At 38.3% G+C, this 18,039-nt stretch overlaps 1 protein-coding gene across 5 annotated transcripts in view; it reads right to left on the bottom strand.

The window, feature by feature from the left end:
- RUNX1T1 (RUNX1 partner transcriptional co-repressor 1) overlaps positions 1–18,039 on the bottom strand; it is a 112,541-nt gene that overhangs the window by 21,389 nt on the left and 73,113 nt on the right. For all 5 annotated transcript variants that reach the window (XM_058419498.1, XM_040054621.2, XM_040054640.2 and 2 more), the window contains 4 exons: positions 13,812–13,993; positions 5,704–5,954; positions 4,355–4,440; positions 3,538–3,739 (listed from right to left, as the gene is read on the bottom strand). In XM_058419498.1, the coding sequence (XP_058275481.1) occupies positions 3,538–3,739; positions 4,355–4,440; positions 5,704–5,954; positions 13,812–13,993 (721 nt within the window). The remainder of the gene's footprint in view (positions 1–3,537; positions 3,740–4,354; positions 4,441–5,703; positions 5,955–13,811; positions 13,994–18,039) is intronic.

Raw genomic sequence — 18,039 nt, 5'->3', positions numbered from 1 at the left:
TGTTGAGAATATCATGCATATCACAGCAATGCTGATTATCTGCAAATGGCAAAGGAGCAGGTTTATAATCACAGCATGCACAGACATGTGTTGGCAGGAATGCTCCAGCTAGCACTGAAAACAGGACGGTGAACAGCTTCAGGGGGAAAAAAAAAAAATCTGAAAGGGTTAACATTTAAAAATGTATTAAGAAATGGCTAACCTATGTGTTTTTGACAAATTCCTACACTTCTGAGAATCCTGGTTTCCTGAGGCAAATCCTGCAGGTACTGGTACTCTTGAGCTGGAGATTTCAAACTATATTTTATAAGATTTCCATTCAGATAAATTCAACAGACACAAAATATCAACACTGCTGCAGACCTTCTGATGTGTGCCTGCTCCACTTATCTAGAGCCACAGCTGCACTCAGTATGGTTATAGATCTTGTTTATAACCCACGACGCTGAAGAACTCTCATCTTTAATTTATCCCACTGTGTGTATTTCAGTATACAGTGTCTGATATGGGTAATTATTCACTATTAGGATGAAAGTTGCAGTCCTGCTGCAGTATGTAGTACTGAAATTCTTCAGCAGAAATGGAGGAGTCGGATGATGTATTATTCACTTCATAGACCATCACAGTTAATCAAGTGAATATATATAAAGTCTGAGTCATTTTTAGACTTTCGTAAACATGTATTATTCAGACTGAAAAGAACAGACCCTCTTACCTTCAACACATTCTTGGAGAATAATGGGAGCTTGTAACCTGTTGTAGCTGGCTAATGTAGCTGTGTGTATTGGATTACATTGCATTAAAATGAATGCTCAAGTATCTAATTTTTTAATTAAAAATATCAACAGAAAAATATTGATCAGATACTGCAAACTTCCAGGCTCAGCATGATTTACAGAGATGTCGAATTAAAAGAAGCACAAAAATTTTTGGCAGGAAAAAAGGTCTACTGGTTCAAAATGACAACCAGAATTTTCTTCAATTACTTTTCAACTCAAACTATCCATGCTAGATCTCAGCTCAGAGTATTTCAGCAAGACCCCTCTATGAAGACTGTGGCATAATATTTGTAATGAGAAGTTATCACTTCAGTGATGATAATTGAATCTTAAAAAATAAGAAATAAAGGGACAGATAATGTTGCCATATGGTCCCTTTTTTTTCCTCCCTTGCTAGTGGAGATGACAAGATGGATTTAAAGGGTGGATTACCTTGCTGAAAAGAAAACAAACCAAAGAAAACTTACAAAGGGAAATTACTGACATTTATAATCTCTGTAGCACGCCCCCCAATATTTACATGCCGTGAAACATTAATTAAAATATTGGAGGAATTTTTCAATCCCTTCTTTCCCACTTCAAAACTAAAATAAAATGCTCTAAAGCATCTCAAGGCTCACAGACACTGCTTTCGTCATACCTCTGAATGTTAGGGGTTTTCATTTTGTTAACTAGATTACAACCAGATTTGAGGAAATATGAGGATTAGCTTTCCATAGACTCCAAAGTATTTTCTCCCTGTCATGTCAGACATAAAAGCACTTGTTACCAATATTTACAACTGACATGGATGCTACATCACTTAAGCAATTCAAGTTTCATGTTCATGAGTCTCAGAGTATTTTTTCAACCAAATAACCAAAATGGACAGGTTAAAATTGAATGGACTCACTCCAACCAGTTCATTTGTATCCAAAGTACTGCAGAGCTGACTGGTGTGTCCAATGCCAAAGGCTGCGCTGCATAATTATCTTCTAAGCCAGAAGACTTTGCTGTTTTCAAGAATTCATCTTTACAAATACACAAACAAATGCTAATATAGCATTTGTATGCTTGATGTTAACTGTATGGTTAATCTTCATTTTATCTTATGTATCTGTTGTGTTGATGACTGTTTCTTGGATTGCAATATTATCTATAGTTTTGATGAATGTCATGAGTTCCAGTTTCCTTGGGGAAATATCAACACTCAAGTTACCTTTCATTTTTTTTTTTACCTACTAACTACACAAGCACCATGGTCCGTCTCTTTTTTCATCACAGCTTTACTAGAGAACTGAGCCACTGCTTTTGATCAACTCACAAGTGTTCCTCCTGAAGTTGCAGATGTGATTGACATTTCAGATGCCTTATTTATGAATATTTCTTTACATTACATTTAGCACTGTTCATACAAGCCATTACCTGAATACTTTCTCAGAAGGGCTCCTCTAGGGACTAGACTTATTAGTGAACTATGGAAGCGTTTCCATAACCCTTCCTTCCACTGATTGGAGCACATTTATAGAGCTATTGACTCAGGTAATTTGACAAACACACAAAAAAAAGATTTTTTTGTTATCAAGAGGCATTAAATATTACAGTAATAACTCCAGAAATTTACCAAGAGAATGATGGATATGGGATTAGATTTGTTTTTCTGGTTTTCTATTTGCAATTAAATAATTTTTTGACTTAGTAGGTTATTCTTAAAGGCAAAAGGAAAGCACAGTAAAAATGTAGTTCCAAAATAACACACATATGCAATTCTACTAATGAGCACAGTTTATGATGACTTTGAGTAGATGACATTGGATACAGACAATTTATTTTTATAAGACAATATTAGACAAGCAAGCATAGTCTCCCATTGTCTTCAAAACAGCAAGAACAATAAAAAGGTATCACCGAGATGTTTCTTTACCATACCTGCCACGAAAGTGAGGAGATGGGGTAGAAAAAGGCCAAAACACTAGTAATTTACAGAAAACCCCCAAAGTAAATGCCTGATTTTACAGAGCAGAGTCCTCTTAGAGTAGTTGCGTGAGGTACTGTGTGAGAGTGACTGTGAATGTCTGCAGGGGTGAGAACCCAGCTGTTTGGTCTGGTCCTTGTAAGGTGGCTGCAGCCCACCCAGCTCAAGCTTTGCAGCTTGAGCCAAGGCCTGCACAGCTCCATGGAACTACACAACAAACAGTCCTCAGGCACACCTGCACAAGCTGCAGTGATGGACACAGACCTACGAGGATTGTGCATGCATGACTGAGCATCCCAGACCTTGCTCCTTTCTTAAAGAGAAACCAAGTACACCTAAGAAGTGCCTGTATCTTTACAACTCCACTTCCTTAGAAAGACAACTTCCAAGATAAGTAATTTGATTTAAGAAGGTGAAAGCTTTCTGTTTCAACTTGGAAACAATCCAGGAACACCTACAGATTTTTTTAAACAATCAGGCAAGAGAAGGAGTCAGAAGGAACAGAGAGTAGTGCAGTGCACATCTCACTGCTCTGCCACCCCTACATGACAGTCTGTCCTGCCACGACACCCTCTCAGACTTTGCTGAATGGAAAGCAAATTACCAAGCATCACCCAAAAAACCTCAAGCCATTCCACACAGAAACACCACTGTTTAGGCATAAGAGTTATAGTTAATTCAGTAGTCAGCAGAGAAGAGTCATCACAGTAACAGAAGAATCAGACGAACAAATGCAAAATGTCATCTATCACTTAGCTGAGCGTAAAGAGAATCAGTACACGATTTTCAATGAGGATACTGTACCTAATGAAACTGGATCTGGATTCACTGGACTCTGCTGTCTGGAATGACTACTGCTGCTGTTTCCGCCTTTTTTTAAATCCTCCGCATCGCTGTACCGCCGTATCCAGTAATTCAGCTCTTCACGGTCTGCTTCCTGACATCGCCGTAGGACAGTGAGAGATCGCCTAGTTTTTTCCACCATGTCCATTATACAGTTCAACAACTATCCACAGCAGTGGATGGAGCACAGAAACAAAGAAGAACATTTTATTCACAGAGTGACATAATAATAAAGAAAATGTTAATGAACTTGAGTGCATGGGTTTTAATAATGAAGGAGTCCCTCTCTGTTTACCTCAACTGTAGCTGAAAAATTCTAGACTTTTTATGACAATCTCTTCCTTTTTAACTGGTGGTCCCAAACTATACAGATATGGGCTTACAGGAGAAAGAGCAAAGACAAGGAGAAAACAACTGAACAGGCTGTAGCCCTACCGCTAGTATTACACAGCACCACAAAGGATCTGGTCCAGAACTGATGCCTACAAATTTCACAAGAACTAATAAATTCAGGAACAAATCCAATCCCCAGATCCAGAGTTACAGAGAAAAGTCCATTCCTCTTTTGGCAGACTTTAATAAGTAGGATAATGCAGGAGACACTTATCAGCAAGGCCTGATAAGGCTAAATGGGGAACATCAAGCCCTCTGATTTAATCAGCAAAGCTTTCAAAACTTGTCCTGGAATTCAGATAGGTTTTAAAATAAAAATTTTAAATTGCTATCTTAGACGGCCTCTGTTCAGACAATTATACATAAATGGATATTTAGCCCTTACATGGTCAAGATGTTTCCACTCTTCTGCCCATTCTCTGTCTGTTAGCCTGTGATCAATCATTTCTTCTTGACGCGTGCCATGCAACCCTGCCAAAGAGGAGCAAATTATGTTTACAATGTTGGAAGTCCTCTATGGGAAAAAAAAAAAAACAACAACAGGAAAAGAAAAAAAGCCTATAGACAAAAACATCATCTACTACCTGTTCTAGCATCAGGAATGCCACCACAAAAAGAAAAAAAAAAAAAAAAAAAAAAAAAAAGCTTCTTAAAATTTTGCTCTAAGTTCTCTTTAGTACTTTTCCCCACACAAGATGTTACTGTTTTGTTCAATTTAATGTCCTCAGTTCTGTACGTTCTATAGGTTGCAAGATGAACATTCAAAAATGGACATAGCTCTTTCTGACTACGTACAACTATTATGTATATAAATATAACATAATACAATATATAATTTTTCATTTGCATTACTTGAAGTCAGCAAGGCAATTATTTGGTAACTCAGTGCATATAATACTATCTGTACCTCAGAAACTTCAAAAAATATTAATATAAACTCAGTGTTTAGTTACAGTATTTCACTAAATACTGTAATTACTACCATGTCAACAGAGCATCATTAAGGGTTCATCCCTTCACAGATGTTTAAACAACATGTGGTTAAAATGTAGCACATATATCAGAGCAGCTGACAACACGATACAACCAAGCCAGTATTTATTATCAACACTCAAGCGGAACCAACACTTGTTCTTTGTTTAGCCTCGTCCATACAGATGCTGGATATTTGTAAGTGTTCCTCTTTTACTGAAGATTTGCTTAAACAAGGAAGAACAGTAAGCGCAGATGTGAAGCAAAATCCAAGAGCATCAGGCATCGCATTAAACCAAACCGTGCTACACGGGGTGTGGCTGGCGCTTCTGCTGTTCACATCCACCGCAGACACCCATCCACTCTGGAGATGTCACACACAAAACACTCCTCTGAAAGATAACAACTTTCTTCTGCTCTAAGCTGAAATCAAGCTATATGATGTTGCTAACATCACAAATCTGACATTAGAAGAAAAATAAAAGGCTCTACCTATCCTTGCCTGCCATCCACCTGAGCATCCATGTCACCCATGCAGCTCTGAAAACACAGGCTCCTCCTGCTTCTGACCCTCTTACTTAGAGAAACAATTCAATCCACTTTTACAAATACAGATCTGAAATAAGGCCATTAGAAGCAGTTGGATGGACAAACAGCCATACAGGCTATATCTGAGCAGCAGGTAAAAGGTCCTGTTCACAAAATAAGTTATAAGGGAAACAGAAACCTAAAAAAACAATGCAGAAAATCAACATGCCTTACCCATAGGTCTGTTTCTGTCCCTGAGGTCCCTGTGATTGGGGTGTCTGTATGAGTCCCTGTAGTGGTGGGCAATGGCCATATCATCCAAACGATAATGCTGAGGTGGAGGTGGGGTGGGATGAGGCAGACCATTGGGCTGATAAGATAAGCCATTATTTGGACTGTACCGCTGGCCTGGGCTAATAGTGCAGGGCCGCTTGCTTGGATGCTCTGAGTGCAAAGGCTCTCTGTCAAAGCCATTTTCTTTGGTTCTGAAAAACAAAGCAAAGGAACTTTAATTCACTTAGTGAATAGAGTTTGGGAACATGCACCCCGACCTACACATGCAGCTTCAGGAACTACAGTTTGTTCTTTCACTCTGCCCCAAATGTGTGATGTTGCATAACATTTCGTAACACTGCTGATTCGAAACATACAAAGGATTCTTTCACCTTGTCTAACCATCACTGTAACTTGAGAAATACTAGCTGGGTGAGCCTTCTGACGTAGCCACTTCACAAGGGGCTGGAGAGCAAGCAGCCTTCACTGAGATCACAGACTGACGGGGTGGATACACATGCAATTGCAGAAGTGAAACCATCAACCGACAGATTAAGCTAAGAACCAAGAAATTCATATTTTCAGTAGTGCTATAGCTTATGATGATTAGGAGAAATCTGCAGTTCAAGAAATGTTTTGGTTTTTTTTTTTCCAAGAGTATACTAAAAAGTCTAGCAGTGCATGTCAGTGTGCTGAAGCTCAGCATGCCATGAGCTCCCATCAAGACCAGTGTCACACAGAGACTTTGGGTAGAATTGACTCTAAATCATGAGAAATGGATCCTTCAGATATATCTGCACCATCTGGGCTATTCCAGTCAAAGGTGTTGTGACTGTCATTAATTTTGCAGGAAGATGTGGTTAGACTCAAGTCCTCAGTAATGTTCAGGATTTCCCACTCCATCACTCTTAGTGATGGTTTTATGCTCAGGCAACTTGGAAGAGCTACTTAGGAGGACAGTTTTTTATGTTCCAGTTACTCTTTAATTCAATTTGTGATCAGCTATTTCCAAAGAAATCTCTACTTCACACCTCTGCCTGAGAACCCTGGACTCATCCTGAACTGATTCTCCATTAAAATAAAATATATTTTAAACAAACAAACCAACACACACGAACAAACAAACCTCAATCAACCAACCAGACAAAACAAACAAACAAAACCCCCAAAGTAATTCTAGAGTTACTTCAACAGGTTCACAACCCTTTTGGGGAAGTTTCATTTCACAGAAATATATTTGGGTTTTTTTTTTTAACCGTGTGAATAAAGAAAACCTATAAAATATTGGCTTTAATCAGAAAGTTTATTAGATATAAATATTGCAAACTGAGATTTCATTCCTCCTTCCAAAAACCTTTATTAAACTGCTGATATATTCAGCTTTTTTATAAAAGAACTTTATCCTCTGGAAGAAATGGATGGTATAATGTATCATTCCCAGTAATAACAATTTTTTGACACGTTGAAAGGTAAATTTGAGGGAATTTTCTTGTTTGCCTGGTGTCAAAACCAACTGCACTACAACAAGGCTACCCCCAGAAACCAACCACCCTCAAGGGACTGTCTGTGGGGAAACACTCAGTTTATTAATTGGCACCCCTTAACAGGTTCCCATTTACTGACAACGAGAGGAAGGATGAAACCAAATCATTGTCAATATCCTCTGAGAGAGACAATCAAATTAAGATCTTGTAACTAGCAAGAAATGGGCTGCATTGTTTTCAGAAGGAGTGAAGCAATTTCTCAGAGACCTCATGAAAATTACTAATGCCAGAGAAGCTGCAGGTATATATATGTATTTTGCCAAACTGTAACTTGGCAAAAAGGAATGAATCTTTCACCAGCACAGCAGAATATCTATTCTAATTTTGGGCAGATATAAAAGACATACTTTGCTAAAGCAGAGCATGTACCTTGCTCCCCTTGTTCCAAAAGAAATGCAGCATGGCTGTGAAAATTCCTAACCAAGAAAACCTGAGGTCCATCATATATTTTTTATTACTTCTGGCATGATATAACTGCTTGCAATCACTCTCAATGGGTGGTGATGTTTCTGACAACTCTTCAAGACAAGTTTGTATTTACTTGCTGGTGTGTGTTTTCTTTGCACGTATTTCCTCAAACTCAGTATGCCAATCTTCCAGTTGTCAAAATACTATGCAAGCAAAAGAAATGGATTTTCCTATCTGTACAAGGCAAACTAATAATTCACCTAAGTCCTTTAGTTAGAATATTCTCTAACTTAAATGAGTAGAAGTCAGAAACAGCAAATTATAACTCATTGACTTTTGATCACTCAGTGTAGGAAAAGTAAAGTCATAAAACTGGGACAAGTGAGAATCCAGTTTTTCTTTCTGCAACACAGCTTGATGTTAAAATTGTATATTTTCATACAAATATGCACCTTAATGTACAAATATTTCTGTGGTTTTTAATAATGCTTTGTACTTAATTACCTTAAATGGAATGCACTTCTTTAGCTTAGAAAACATACCAACATATCCACTGAACTCTGACTAACATAGAAACTAACATGACTTGTTGAACACACATTAACTGAAAGTTGGGTACCCATATGTTGAGTAATGGCTGTCATGTCTTTTCTGGGTGAAAAAATTTAATTCTACAATTTGTTGATATATTTTCTGCACTGACCAAATACAGAGATTACCAGAATACCAGAATGAGACTGTATATAAACTCATTTAATGTTTCTGATCACATAAAAATATATAAAAAGGTAACAACTTAGAAAACCTTATGAGAACAGGAATCACTGCCAAATTTACTATATCTGAGTACACTGAATACAGTGATAAAAGACCAGGTAATGTAGACCATAATTCAGATACTCTGAATTTGACCCACTAGGCTGCTTCTGATCTCAGTCCTACTTGTTCTTTTATGTCTCATCCCCTTGGGGCAACAGCAATCTCCCAGGTGCCTGAGGAAGCACTCTTGTTTCCCAGTAACTGGCACACCCATGTGAATAGGAGTTCCAAATATAACACCATCACAATTTTAATCTGCTTTCATCTGTTTTTGCAAACCATTCACAAGCTGTAGAGAGGAAGTAACAATGAACATGTAGGAAACATAGCTGACACTCCTTTTCTTACTCCTGTTGGCCGCATTTTCCTTAATGTACCTATAAATCAACACGGTTGTTTGGAAAATTGGCAATATGCAAAGATTGAGTCCTTCAGCCATAAACACACAAGGGGTCATTTTACTTGAAGCCATGATTTACTCAGATTAAAGACAGCAGAATAGATACTGTTTTTTAGCCTGTACCCATTTAATAGAATTTATGTTGTCTGTATGCTGTGATTTCATTTTGAAATTATTGCAATTTATGGGTAATTTGCTGGGTAGAAAATCTGACCACGCAAAACTGCCTTGGCTGGAAAATTAGGTTTCACCTGATCAAGAGTATTACACAAATTTCAAAAAACACTAAAGTCACCTTACGAGAATGAGACAAAACTGTTCATCTACTACTTGTGCAAGATGCTTTGATTTAAACTGACTTCCACCAATAAAGGTTTGACAAATCAAACAAATTATAATGCTTTGCAGGAATAAAGTAGCAGTTTATAATACTGTATTACAGAGGATTACTTTTCTGCCTTGCTAACAGTTCATATTGCAAAAATTCTTTTAAAATTCCTCACAATTACAAATGGCATATAAGGAGAACAGATGTAAGAGCTGTAAGCATCCTTCACCTGACTGAAATACCGAGGAGCCTCTTCAAATAAGATTTACCTAACATTATTATCAAAGTTGATCTCTGTTCCCAGTTATCTTTGACACATATTTCTTGTCATGGGTTCCAAGTGCACTGCAACCACAGCAGCACTTTCTAAAGTCACAACACAATCATGGCCACTTTTGTTTTCTTCTCATCCAAAATAATGCTATTCCAACAGAATTTTGTTATCCTACATCCACTTTGTAGGCAGCTGTCATAAATGTAGAGTCACTGTATAACATGCTCACATGCCATCAGCCCTTTCCAGCAAGCTCAAAGGATGAGTAATTAGCACAAAGTTTTTTGATGTTAATGTATTTAAAATAATGTGATTTATAATTAAGCATTCATTCACCAAAATAAAAACTCACTGTGATCCAAGTTCCTTTGCTTTACTACAGTAGAATGTAAACTCCAAAACTTGTAAACAAAATACAGTGAACACTTTGTTCATGACATGTCATGAACAAATTACCAAAATGTGTTGTCTCCTCAGGTGTCAGTTTTCCTCTCTTGCAGTGACTGATGGTTCCCAGTGTTATTACAGAAACAGATTGATCTTTTTAATGAGCTAGTTTAATAGACTCCAAAATCTCACCGTGGCTGCTCATCCGTGTCAGACCATATGCACCAAGAAAACATTCAGTAAAACACAAAGCTCGGCTGTCAGATTGCTCTATAAAATCTCACATACAGTAGACTTGGATATGCAGATAAATAACCAGAACTGGAAAATGGATATGCAAAAAAGGTTCTGAAATTATAAGCAGAAAAAAATTACTGTATGTGGACTTTCTTTAACAAAAAAAAATCACGAGGCAGCTGCGGTTACGTGTAATTCATGTTCCACTTTCTTTGCCTAATCCTCTACTGTACTCTGCCTCTACTGGAATCAATGGTATGCAGTTACCCATGCCCAAATGAAAAATATAAATGTGCATGCATATATATAACATATACATTATATACAATGCATGCATGTGTATAACTATATATCTATATATCTATATTATATACCTTGGGAAGTGAAAAAGATACCACAGTTTACTTCAATATGACATACATCTTCAATCAAAGTTACTCCAAATTACTTAGTTCTCCTGGAAAGATGAGGTCTTTGATCAATTTTTTTTCATTTACTAGCCATGGAGTCACAGTAAACCTTTCCCTTTAAGTATGTCTAATATCTTCTGCTGAATTTTTATTAGTATATTAGAAAATTACTTAGATTTCTAAACAAAAGGTATATATATTTCCAGATGTTTCCTCATGCTCCTCTGTAAACAATTAAAATAATTAATAGTGTAATGAGTATAAAGCCAGACAAGTATTTGGTTTCAATACTCAGTCAGTCTAGGCGTGTTCTGCCTCTGAGGACAGTTTTTTGTGGTTGATTTACTTACATTATCCACATTACAACGTATGCAGACTCCAATTCAGTAAATTTAAGAATCTTTCCAAAAGCATCTTGTTCTTTTTACTAAATCTGTTGAACAAATGTTCTTGAGTGCACAAGACAACTCCACTGAACTTGGCTCAGCCAACACTACAATGTATATTTTTCTGCATAGCTTTTATTATAGTCATAGGCAATGGAGAAGTAGATGTGACCAACCAGTGACAGGGTTGCTTGACAGTGAACAAAACCAACTTATTTTTTGAGCTCAAGGTACCATTCTAATGAGTGCACTGTGCAGTCTCTTTTCACATGAGCGTTCTTCATTACAGCAAATAGTTGCAGAGTCAAAAAGAAAGCATGAGTTTTTCTGAAACAGCACTTCTCCAGAACTAAGGAGCTGAATTTCAGGCTACAACAGACAGAAGCTGCTGTACCTTGGAGTGTGCAGGCCAGGGACACCCCACACTGCACCCTCCCTGGACCCTAGGAATTCAAACACAAGCTCTTACCCACAACAATGGAAGTTAAACTGTCTACTCCTCACCTCAAAAGTTGCATTACTGCCTGTGGAGGAGCTGAAGGCTCCTCAAGTTGTTCACAGCCTAAGAAAGACTCAGCTGTGAAGCCAAAGGCACTGGACTTTGCAAGCAGAGACTCAGGAATTTCAAGAGCACCTACATATTTTAACTAAAAGGAAATGCTGAGAAGAAAATTCATAAACCATACCCAAATCTCTCTAGGTCTGGGCCTCAGTTTTAATTAAAATATGAAGGCTGACTTTAAAATCCCATATTCTCCTGTTCTGCTGGTCCCTTTATGTGCTAATCTTATGTCCTTTTTTCTATAAAACCAACACAGGGGTTTTCCATTACAAAGTTCTTGTCCTGGTCTCTACCTGCATCACCCATCTTCCTCACAAGAAGGACTGAAGATAACACAGGTGAGACCATACTCACTACAAAATAACCAAAATTCAACACTCAAAGAGAGGGAGCATTATTCCAAATGCTAAGGATGGAAAACAAAGGAAATACTTTACTTTGCCTTTTTCCTTTGTAGCCTTATGGCAGATATGAGTAATACTGCTCTCTATTAACAGGGAAAAAAAAGTGAGTTAGGGCTGTCAGGAAGGCACATCCCTCTTCTCCTCTGTATTCTGTCAAGCAATACCCCACTGGCTTATGAGATAATTTCATGTGTGTCTATCTCCTTGTAGGAAAAATGTTGTGTCTGCCACTGACACAACAGCACGCTGACATTTAAGTTATTCACAAGATATTAAGAGGCCTTTTTAACAGATGTTTTGCTACAGTACTCTGCAAAGACTGAGGATATGCAGAACTGCCCCAGGGTGCTGAATTTCAGCTTTGGAAAAGTTATTTCATTGCACATAGTAAGAGAATACACGTAAAATGTCCAAAAATGAATCATCTTTCTGGGGTGCAGAAATATGCTTGTGTTAACCCCAAGAGCTGCTTCAGTTTGGTCTAGTTGTCTGGAAAAACTGGTGAAAAGGGGGTAGCTACATACAAAAAGAGCTTTTCTGCTTGCACCTTAGTTTTTTTGATGGTCCATAGTGATTTTTATGAAACACAATCTCAGGCAAACTAATTTCAAATACTTTCACATCTTTTTGTATCTAATGGCCATGTGACTTCAAATTTTACTGTTCACTTCTGGCTATGAGAAGTCTAAAGTTTTACTGTAAGCTTTCAGGCTTTGTTTTATTTTGTGCCATTCAAGCCTGTTCCAACAGAAAGATGTCACCTGTACAAAGTTACTAGGCTTCTTGACTTTGCAAATCATCTTCTTCATTTAAAGGATAACTAGGACATTTGCATACCTCAGGCATACAGGTAGTGGTATTTGGCAGAACAGCACAGTAAAAGTTTTCCACACTATAAAACCTATGGCAAACAAATAAATGAAAAATACAATAGCTGAGTTTCCCAAAGGTAAAATGTAAACGCCAGTTGAATTTCTAACATTAGCATAGGAAGACAGTTAAAAGTAAATAACCACAAGAGTAATTTCTTTGCAACACTAAACAAAGAACTTTATTCCAAAATATAATAACTGTTCTATGCCTCTGCAGCTACTGTACTTCACACACATGCATTCACTTGCCCCATTTCTGCATGGATGCTCCTCAGCTCAACAACAAAGCAGATTTCAGTCAACATTTCTCCTCTTTGAAAGAAATATCCATATTTGAAAGAAATATGTATATTCCGTGTATGGAAATGAAAATACAGCACAGCAGAAGGAGCCAAAGCCCTGAGAGTGCTCTGGGGTTTGCCTTCTACTTCCCAATACAAACGCCTAGCGACTCTTCTCACATTTAATGTTGAGTTCAACAAAACGTCAGATGCAAAGGACTTGCATATCGAGCTGGCATGATCTGCTGCTTGTCACTTCATGACAGAAATACTGTGCACAAAGTACTACAGTACTGGCTGACCATTACTTCCTGATATGACCACAGTGTGTCCTGAGGTGACCGAATCAGTGTGTGTGTGTATTATATTTATATACTCAGGAATATATACGTGTATGTAGCTCTCTCTCTCTACATAGATGCACATAAGTATATGTAGACAAGCATAAGCAGGGCCTGTTATGAAAGGGCATGGGATAATGATTTTAAGCTAGTAAGAAAGTAGATTCAGACTAGGTATAAGGAAGAAAATTTTTAATACGGAAGGTGGCACAACAGCGGCACAAGTTGCCCAGAGAGGCGGTGGATGTGCCATCTCTGGAAACATTCACAGTCAGGTTGGACCTGAAGGCACCCAGGGAACACCATCTGAGTATCCCCCCAGCACCCAGCCACACGCTCCCCCCGTGCTGGTGGAGCTCAGCATCTTGGGCCCACAGCCACTCTGGGCAGGGTACGAAGGGCGCAGTGGTGCTCACCTGTCTGGAGTTCGCCTCTTCCCGTTTTCGTTCACATCGAGAAGCAGCTCTGAGGAGTCAACAGGTGAGGTGGTGCTGGCATCCAGAAGCAGCTGTTCGTGCTGGGCGAGGTACTGGGCTGGGTTCTGCTTGGCTAGCCTTGCACAGTGCAGCAGCTCCCGCTGCAGCAGGGGCAGATTGGCCTGTAAGAGTGTAGCACATGTTAAGAGGGCAGCTTGCAAGCAGTTTCAACAGAGATGAAAAAGAAAAATCAGAAATCAGAAGAAAGCCTGCTTTGAGTTTAAACTGTTGCCATCATTCCCAGATAGGTTTGTGGTTAGCTGCCTGAAAGGAGTCAGCCTCCAAAAGTGGCTATAGCTGTACTAAATATGCATGGAAGGATGGGAGTTTACCAAAAGTGTAAAAGAAAACAGTAAATGCAGTGAGAAAACCTGGTCTGAGTGCCACATTTTTAAGGAGGGAAAAAGCACTGTCTTGACTGACTTCTTCTGCTTTCTTACTATCTAAAACTTGATCTCCTATGGAGCAGCTGTTTTCAACAAGTGACAATCCTTTGTTTCCCATTCAGACTGCAGTTAGGACTCAGAAATTGTCTGAGTCCAGGGGATCTGCAACTCTATAAAGCTGCCTCAGTCACCATCCTTCAAGGGCCTTGGGGAGAACAGGATTGAGAATAGGATTGCCCTCAGCTTTCCCATTACACTTGCAGTTGCACATTAAGATAAAGATTACAAGAAAATCTCGCATTCCAGAGCTTCAGTTAATCACCCAGAGGGCTACAATCCTCCTCCTAGCCAGATGTAGCTTGAAGGATTTCTAACTGTTCTTTCATGGCCCCACTGGGACTTGGGTCATGGCCTGGAGATTACCAGGAGTCAGACAAAGAGAACTGAAAATGCTCGTTGATCCCTGGGCAGCACATTTTGCCCATCTCCTGGGGTCGTACTTTGTCAGACTTTTTGCCAGAACAGGTGGAACCATATGTCCCTTCCCTCTGCAGAGATAGTTACACATCTTGGGAAACATCTTCCTTTCTTTACAGCATATGCCAACATTGTTACTAAGAAAGGCCACTCATTTTTACCATATAATTTTTTGTACCATAAAGTGATTTGCCTTGACCTCTCTTGTTCCATCACTACTGCATGATGATTTTTCACTTCAGAATTTTCAAGTATTGGGTTAAATTACATAACTTTTAGTAACTAAAGATAAGACAGAGAACTTCAGTAGTTTCCTTTGCTTTTGAAATAGCTCCCACTTAAAAAACTCCCAAACAAACCAAAAAAAGACCCTTCTTTTTTAAGCAGGGAAATACTTCTGAAGTCAAAAATTCTGAAACTAATGTACAAGAAATCAAACAAAAAGCAGATATTCTGAAAAATTTTGAGCCCAGGATCTTGGTAAGTTACTTTGTTAGCATTTTAACAATGGCAACAGCTCCAGCACCTGTTGCTGTACCCTAAGAGCAGAACTATTGTGTCACAAAAAATGCCAGAATAGTCAGTACATATGAAACTTTTAACAGTGGAGGAAAAACTAGAACTTGCTGTCAGTTATTCATCTTACGATGGAAAGACAGTTGTGGAATATAGAGGTTTTTTCAGACCAAACAGAACAGAAATGTTTTGTGAAAGAACCAACTATCTATTTTCTTTTGGTTATTAGAGAGATTGACTGACTGTGTTGTGAGCAGGGTTTTTCACTTGTTTTAATTTCACTGTTTCTTTAAAAAGCTCATACAGACTACTATTCAAGACACCCAACTACTTGAACTGTCTTGCATGACAGAAAATAGTTGGAGAAGTTCACATATATTTACAAATAAATATCTGGAAGGAATAAAAGAATCAGATCGAGTATTTGACTAGTGATACATACTTAAAAGATATATCATCACATCTCAGCAGGCCTATGAGGTAGAAATGTGAAAGCCCTACTTAGGAGGTGAGTAATGAAGGAAGAAACAACATGTTTGTGTTCCTTATTTGCTATCACAAAAAAAAAAGATCTTTTTAATGCTTAGATACCCCTGGAGACAACCAAATTTTGAACTGATCAGCAAAAACTGTGCTCTATTTATTTATATACATCTTCTCCTAAAGAAATGTTCATTATTGCCCTTTAACTATAATTACAAACATTTGCAGCTAAATAGAATGAACAGATTTTCTTTGCACAGAACAAGCATGTACAGCTTTTAATATGTTTATTAAACATGGATATATTCAGTTGCTTAATTTTTTAGACGTTAGTATAGAAAACTATGACTGACATGCCTTATAATTTGGGCTTGTAATAGCACAAAGTAATATTTGGACAAATACTTTACTCGAAGTCAAGAAAAGCATATCTAAAAATTTATAGTTCAGCTCAAGTATTTTCAACCTGCTCAAAACATTATTCTAAACAATCTTTATCAAACTATATATTAATAAATAATTAGTTTGTAGAGAGAAGATGAATCAGGACCTCCCTATAGGTAGGTCAAGCGTGCAGACTGCTTCTGGTCACCATGGCCCCGATACAAAGGAACTAGTTTTTGGGAAGATAATGAGAACTAATTTTGAACGCAGAATGAAACATCAATATTCTCGCTATTGTGAGCAGGGAGATGAAGCTCCTAAGGCAACTCAAGCTTACACACAGAGACTCTGAAACCACCGTGGCCTTGGACACAGAGGATTGTGCAGAGATTCTGCTCTGATAGCAAAGGCAGTTCTCTACACCTGCAACAGCACATTGCTGCTGATGTCTGTAGACAGACTTCTGTACTTCTGCACGTGAGAGATACAAACCAGTTCTAAACCAGAAAAACTCTGACTGCAAACAAACATGACATTATCAGCTTACATTACCCTAAATTGCTACACTTCAGTGTCTGAAACCTGCTCCACTCTTGATTTGTATTGGGTCTTATATCCTTCAAGATATAGGCAGTATCTTAGCCTCCTCCATCAGCAACAGAAATATTTCAGCATTATAATTTAAATTGAAAAAGCTTCACTAGAACATAGTATAAAATTAGGCTTTAATGTTTTTATAATTGCAAGTTTAAATAAATTATTACAGATTTATTAAAAAATAAAAGATTTAAATTAAGACAAATTTGTTCAGCGAGCCTGAGTAACTCAAAATTATCAAATCATATTTACATTGATACACGCTTAAAACAAATAGGCACAGCACATCTATTGAAAAATGGTGATGGCAGCACTGAACATGTACACCATGTACCACTTAAATTTAACAGATTAAATGCTGCTTGATATTAATATAGAAAATATGCACAAAAAGGCCAGTGAAGGTTTCTGCAGTTGAACGATCTTATCTTCCTCTAAACCAGAATTCGTAGAAAGATAAGCAATTCAATGTCTATTTATTATCTGTAATAGATCAGGGCTTCCTGGCGTGAGGCACTGCACAAACACATGGTAAAGAGTAGCTTCTTTTCCAGAATTTTTATTACAGAAACACAAATATTGGCTTCTGTCTGCAACGTAGCGTTTGGTAGACCTAGCAATCTGTAGTGGATCTAGACCAGACAGGATATACAGTGTGTGAAAGGTTTCAAGAAGGTTTGAGTGACTTGCCTATAATCAGGTAACAAAGAGAGGCAAAGCTGGGAACAGAAAATAGGTCTGGCTTCAGGACAAGTCTTTGGGGACAGAAGAGACTGCAGGGCCCAAGAGTCTCTCTCTTGCTGTGGAGCATGGCTGAGAGCCTAATTCTGGTCCTGAGAAGTGATATTGCCATGCTAGCACAGTCTTGAAGACAAAAAAGCCTCTTAGATAAGATTCCACCCCAGATTGCTTTGGTCGACAAAAAATATATGTATAAAAATTACATGTATTTGCCGGGTGTTCCAGCAAGAAGTACAGAAAGCTTTCCATCTGGTCCCTGCTCTGTCGACAGCTTGGGTTTTTTCCTGCTACAGAGTGAGTAGGCAGTTTGGCTGTGGAAAAACGTGTCCTTAAAAATACTGAAGTACCTAACTACTGCCTTTGAGTGTTCATCCGTGTAGGAGCACGCCTCCTTCGCCCCTCTTGTCATCAGACAACCGCTACTTATCTATCTGTAGGTGCCAAACCAGAAAAATCTTCCCAGTTCACATCTACCCATACTTACTGAGCTGAACAAGTTGAAAAAACAGCAGAACCGGGCTCAAGTAACAACCGTACGCTGCCTGCGCCAAGACAAAGAGCATGTAACGCTCCAGAGTCCTTGT

The sequence above is a fragment of the Hirundo rustica genome, chromosome 1, assembly GCF_015227805.2.
Source record: "Hirundo rustica isolate bHirRus1 chromosome 1, bHirRus1.pri.v3, whole genome shotgun sequence".
Lineage (NCBI taxonomy): Eukaryota > Metazoa > Chordata > Aves > Passeriformes > Hirundinidae > Hirundo > Hirundo rustica.
Note: the sequence above shows the minus strand (reverse complement) of the source record. Positions and strands in the feature narration are given on the sequence as shown.